The following is a 4,351-nucleotide window of genomic DNA, read 5'->3' as shown; positions in this document are numbered from 1 at the left end:
TATTTGTTGAAATGTTTATTAAAAATGCATCACAAATATAACGGGTAAGTGTAAAAGATAAACTTGGTTTCATAGATGGTTCACACTATGGAAAAAGGGTCATGCAAACTTTTATCATTTTAACACCTTTGTAATGCACGGAGTGCAGAAGCTTCTTGCTTTGTGGTTTCTCTTTTTTATATCAGATTAGCAGGAAGACAGTGAAACAGGTCTATCATTGTTTTGTTCAGTTACTTTCACAATTAGCACAGGCCCCTGTATCAGTTTCATAAAAAATTATCTTTACTGGTTTTCTCTTGGAAAATGTTGCCTTTGAAAAGAGTTTAGCTTAAGACTTTCTTGGTTTTGAAGGCTGACTCTGCTAACCTTAACAGATCAGTATTGTGATTAGACTAGAACAGTGTTTGAAGTCTGTAAATAAATGTTTTAAAGTGTGTAAATCGATTTATATTGTAATAAAAACAATTACCATTACTTCATGTCGAGCCATATATCATAATGCATAAAAAAGACATCAGTGAAAGTTAATGGCATTAATGGCCACTAGAGACGGTTCACTTTTAGTTTTGCAGTCTTGTCCAAAATCTATCACTTTCATTTCCACAGTAAAAGCTTAGTCCCATCATGGAGCTGTATAAGGCCTCCTGCTGTAGTTATGTGGTTGATGGTGATACAAAATAGTCCCAGCATTGACTTGCTATTCCACTCCGAAAGGCTTGAGAGCAGCATAGGTCTTTCGTCCTTTCACTGCCTTTGCATGTTTTCCTTCGTGGCTCATATTTTTTATCATAGTGAAGACGGCAGTAGAGTAAATCTGTGTATCCTCTTCTTTCTGAACAAATTTTAAAACAACTGTTTCATTTCTGTGACACATTCAATGAAACCAATCAATCAACCTTTATTTATTAAACACTTTTTATACAACCAGTAGTTATAAAAGTTCTCTAATGGTGTTGAATATTGATGAACACACATAGAGCCAATAAATCTACTAGAAACACACACATAATAATCAAACTAGTTAGATAATAATCAATAATATGACTATGAAGAAATAAAAGAGAGACAAATCTGAATTATAGGGAATGTGGAACTGTGGAGACTCAATCATGTAGGTTAGGGAGAAACACTGGATATACAGTACTGTGTAAAAGTTTTATGCTGGTGTTAAAAAAATGTTGTAAATAAAGAATGCTTTCAGAAATATAAATGATGATTGTTTATTTTTTTATCAATTTACAAAATGCTAAGTGATCGAACCCAACATAAGAACTATCTTCAGCGTAAAGAAGCACAAGACTTACTGGAAGTGAAGGTATGGCCCCACAGAGCCCTGATCTCATCATCGAGTGTGTCTGGGATTACATGAAGAGACAGAAGGATGTGAGAAAGCCTACATCCACAGACGATCTGTGGTTGGTTCTCCAAGATGTTTGAAACAACCTACCGGCCGAGTTCCTTCAAAAACTGTGTGCAAGTGAACCTAGAAGAACTGATGCCGTTTGAAGGCAAAGGGTGGACACACAAAATATTGATCTAATTTAGATTTCTCTTTTGTTCATTCACTGCATTTTGTTGATTGATGAAATGATTAGCACTTCCATTTTTGAAAGCATTCTTTGTTGACAGCATTTTTTCACATCTGTCAAAAACTTTTGCACACCTGTCAAAAACCTTTGCAGTATGTCAGTAAATAATAATAATGTTTTTTGATAATCTTACCTTTAAATTCTGCTTTTGAGCATTTTCTTGAAGTCTATTTTTAGCTGCAAAATACAATTGGAATATTCACCAATAAAAGGAAAATTTATTAAACAGATCCCAAAACTTTATTACAACACTTACAAAATTAGCAGTTAAAATATATGTTGTCAAATATGTTGCATTACCGCAAAACTCCCACTTTGTCCTGATGATGGTAATAACAAAGATAAGTCCACATATAGCAACAGGAGTACACATCAGAAGCAGACCATGTGACCATCTTCTGCCTTTTGACACATAAAGATATAGCCCATAAAAACTATTTATATTAACAGTTATTGTAATTAATCCAAAAGTATTCACACCTCAGGCATATTTAGGTTTAAAGTAATATTTAGATTTTACCAACATGTTTATTCTGACTGGAAGATATATTAACAGTTTGTGGTGGTCAAGCCAGAGTCAGGACTTAAATCTGACAGAGAATAGGGAGCTAAAGATTAGGGCAATGACAAGGAGGCCTTCCAACCTCAAAGACTTGGAGCTCATCACCAAAGATAAGAGGAAACTTGCAATAAGGAACAGAAAGAGTTTGACTGATGTAATGTCAAATTTTTGCCAATGATTATTAAGAAGGGTATAAATACTTTTTGGCATTCCAAATTATATTAAAATGTAAATAAAACTAGATTTAAAAATTACATTGTTTTATTATTCTTTAAAAGAGGCCTGTCTCATTTCCTTTCGGAAACAGACTTTTTGCTTAAACTCAAAGACTTTTAAATCTAAATCTGCCAGGGGTATGAACAACTCTAAGCTGAGGTGTATATCTTCTATGTCTCAGAACAGTCTGTAGTTTACCTTCAGATCAAAATTGCCCATCAGAAATATCTATATCTGACCTCCTTGCTTCTATAAGGTTTTAATCCACAGAACTTATTTTATTTTCCTAACTATCATACACTTACCTTCAACTTCAATTTCAACTTTGGTTCCATTTCCAAATATAATCTCCCCGCACATTGCTAGCGCACAGTAGTAAATCCCATTATCAGAGGAGCTGATGTTCTTTAAGAAGTGATAAACACAGCTCTTTGAATCGGATGATGTTTCAGGTTTCCTGTCACACTCGTAAGGTGTGTTTCCATCTGTGTACATTATGCTTCCAAGGAATCTGTCTTTTCTGACTCCAAACCATAACACCCTGCCTTCGCTTGGACAGGATCCCGTCTGGGAATCAGAGAAGACGGAACACTGGAGGGTAATAGACTCCGCAGGCTCAACTGGATCAGATACTGTTGGCGACTGAACAACAGTGTAGTTTATTGTTCTTGTATTGCTTTCTATGAAATGTGAGAGGGAAAGATGACCAGAAATCGTTACAGTAATTGCCTCTTTCTGACATGCAATGCGTTCTATAAAGAAATGTATTACCTTTTAAAGACAAAAATGTTCCAGACCACTCATCTGTCTTCCAGGTAGAGACTGCACAATGATACATTGCTTCATCTTCTTTAATAGTTTTCAGAATGGTTAATGTGCTTTTGGATGTGGTATAGTTTGCAATAAATCGTGAGGGAGTAAACCCTTTCTCCAATGCAGGATGAGCAGTCCCCTTTACCAGTGTTGTTATTAATACAAGAGTATCTCCAATACTCTGTTTATACCACTTGACTCGAGTGTTGCTGTACTGCAAATCAGAGAACCAGCATATGAAGCTTACAGGTTCACCAAGTTGGCTTGTGGTGACTGAAATCAGTGAGTCTGAATAGCAAAAGAAGAATGATTATAAACAATGGGTACATATGGTTTTTATTTTAAATCTATCCATAAACATGTAATGATGAAATTACAGCATAAAATAAAGTTATCTATACTTATAGATCAACTGATAAATAAAACATTGGCTAAAAAATGCACTCCAAGAAAAACTTAAAAGGCTGTTTTTGCTGTGTAATAGAAAATTTCAGTAGAGAAACATGAACAATACTTACGTCCTTGATGAAGTAAAATCAGAGCAATCCATATTTGTATCATCCTGATGGTGTTAGATTTATTTTTGTGTTTCAAGGTGGACATGATTTGTCCCACTGCCCGATGCAGCCACACGATAGCAGATTTTGTACCTTTATTTCCTGTCATGCTGACGTTTGGTGCAAGTCTGTTTTTGAGGTTTTGTGGGCTGTTTTAAAATGGTTGAAACTAGAGCATATCTACAGGTCATCTTACAGCAGGGTGTAATACTAGTTAGGATGAAGGCAAAACCGAAAACATGTTTCCCCCTTTATTTCTCAGATCCTTATCTTCAGACTATATAAGATGTTTTTTTTTTCATTAAACTACTCCTTTTCATTCAAAACCTTTGTTTACGCCAACATGTGACATGTTCATTTTAAATTAAATAAAATTATAAAATGAATGAAATAAAAAAATTAAAAAACTGCAACTTAAATATCACAATGTTGACCAAAAAATATCACAATCTCACACTATACTATCCAATCGCTTCACTCACTTCAGGATGCTGGATGCTTGAAATTGAGGTAGAAATTTATGACATAATTTACTTTCTAAATAACTGGGCTAGTAATTTCCTGACCACTTGGGGGCTACCATAGAGTACTAAAGTTTCATTCCCAGCTGGTCC

At 34.8% G+C, this 4,351-nt stretch overlaps 1 protein-coding gene across 3 annotated transcripts; it reads right to left on the bottom strand.

Moving 5' to 3' along the window:
* LOC124860698 lies at positions 1–3,786 on the bottom strand. 3 transcript variants are annotated; one of them, XM_047354207.1, is made up of 6 exons: positions 3,699–3,786; positions 3,139–3,468; positions 2,673–3,047; positions 1,890–1,991; positions 1,723–1,766; positions 1–832 (listed from the first exon to the last, which is right to left on the bottom strand). In XM_047354207.1, exons 1-6 carry the CDS (start codon positions 3,781–3,783, stop codon positions 698–700), a joined length of 1,071 nt encoding a protein of 356 aa, XP_047210163.1. In that variant the 5' UTR covers positions 3,784–3,786; the 3' UTR covers positions 1–697. The 3 variants fall into 3 exon arrangements, with proteins under 3 accessions (XP_047210163.1, XP_047210166.1, XP_047210164.1); XM_047354210.1 differs by having other exon boundaries at positions 3,139–3,394; positions 3,699–3,782; XM_047354208.1 differs by lacking the exon at positions 1,890–1,991.
* Between the last annotated feature and the right edge of the window lie 565 nt (positions 3,787–4,351).

Source organism: Girardinichthys multiradiatus, chromosome 23 (assembly GCF_021462225.1).
Source record: "Girardinichthys multiradiatus isolate DD_20200921_A chromosome 23, DD_fGirMul_XY1, whole genome shotgun sequence".
Taxonomy (NCBI): domain Eukaryota; kingdom Metazoa; phylum Chordata; class Actinopteri; order Cyprinodontiformes; family Goodeidae; genus Girardinichthys; species Girardinichthys multiradiatus.
Note: the sequence above shows the minus strand (reverse complement) of the source record. Positions and strands in the feature narration are given on the sequence as shown.

Bases quoted from the DNA above. Each gene is read 5' to 3' on its own strand.
- LOC124860698 (XM_047354207.1), bottom strand. From the start codon at position 3,783: ATGTCCACCTTGAAACACAAAAATAAATCTAACACCATCAGGATGATA. The intron at 3,048-3,138 runs GTAATACATTTC...CACATTTCATAG, and splicing joins AACATTTTTGTCTTTAAAAG to AAAGCAATACAAGAACAATA. The intron at 833-1,722 runs GTAAGATTATCA...AAATTTGTTCAG, and splicing joins CTCAAAAGCAGAATTTAAAG to AAAGAAGAGGATACACAGAT.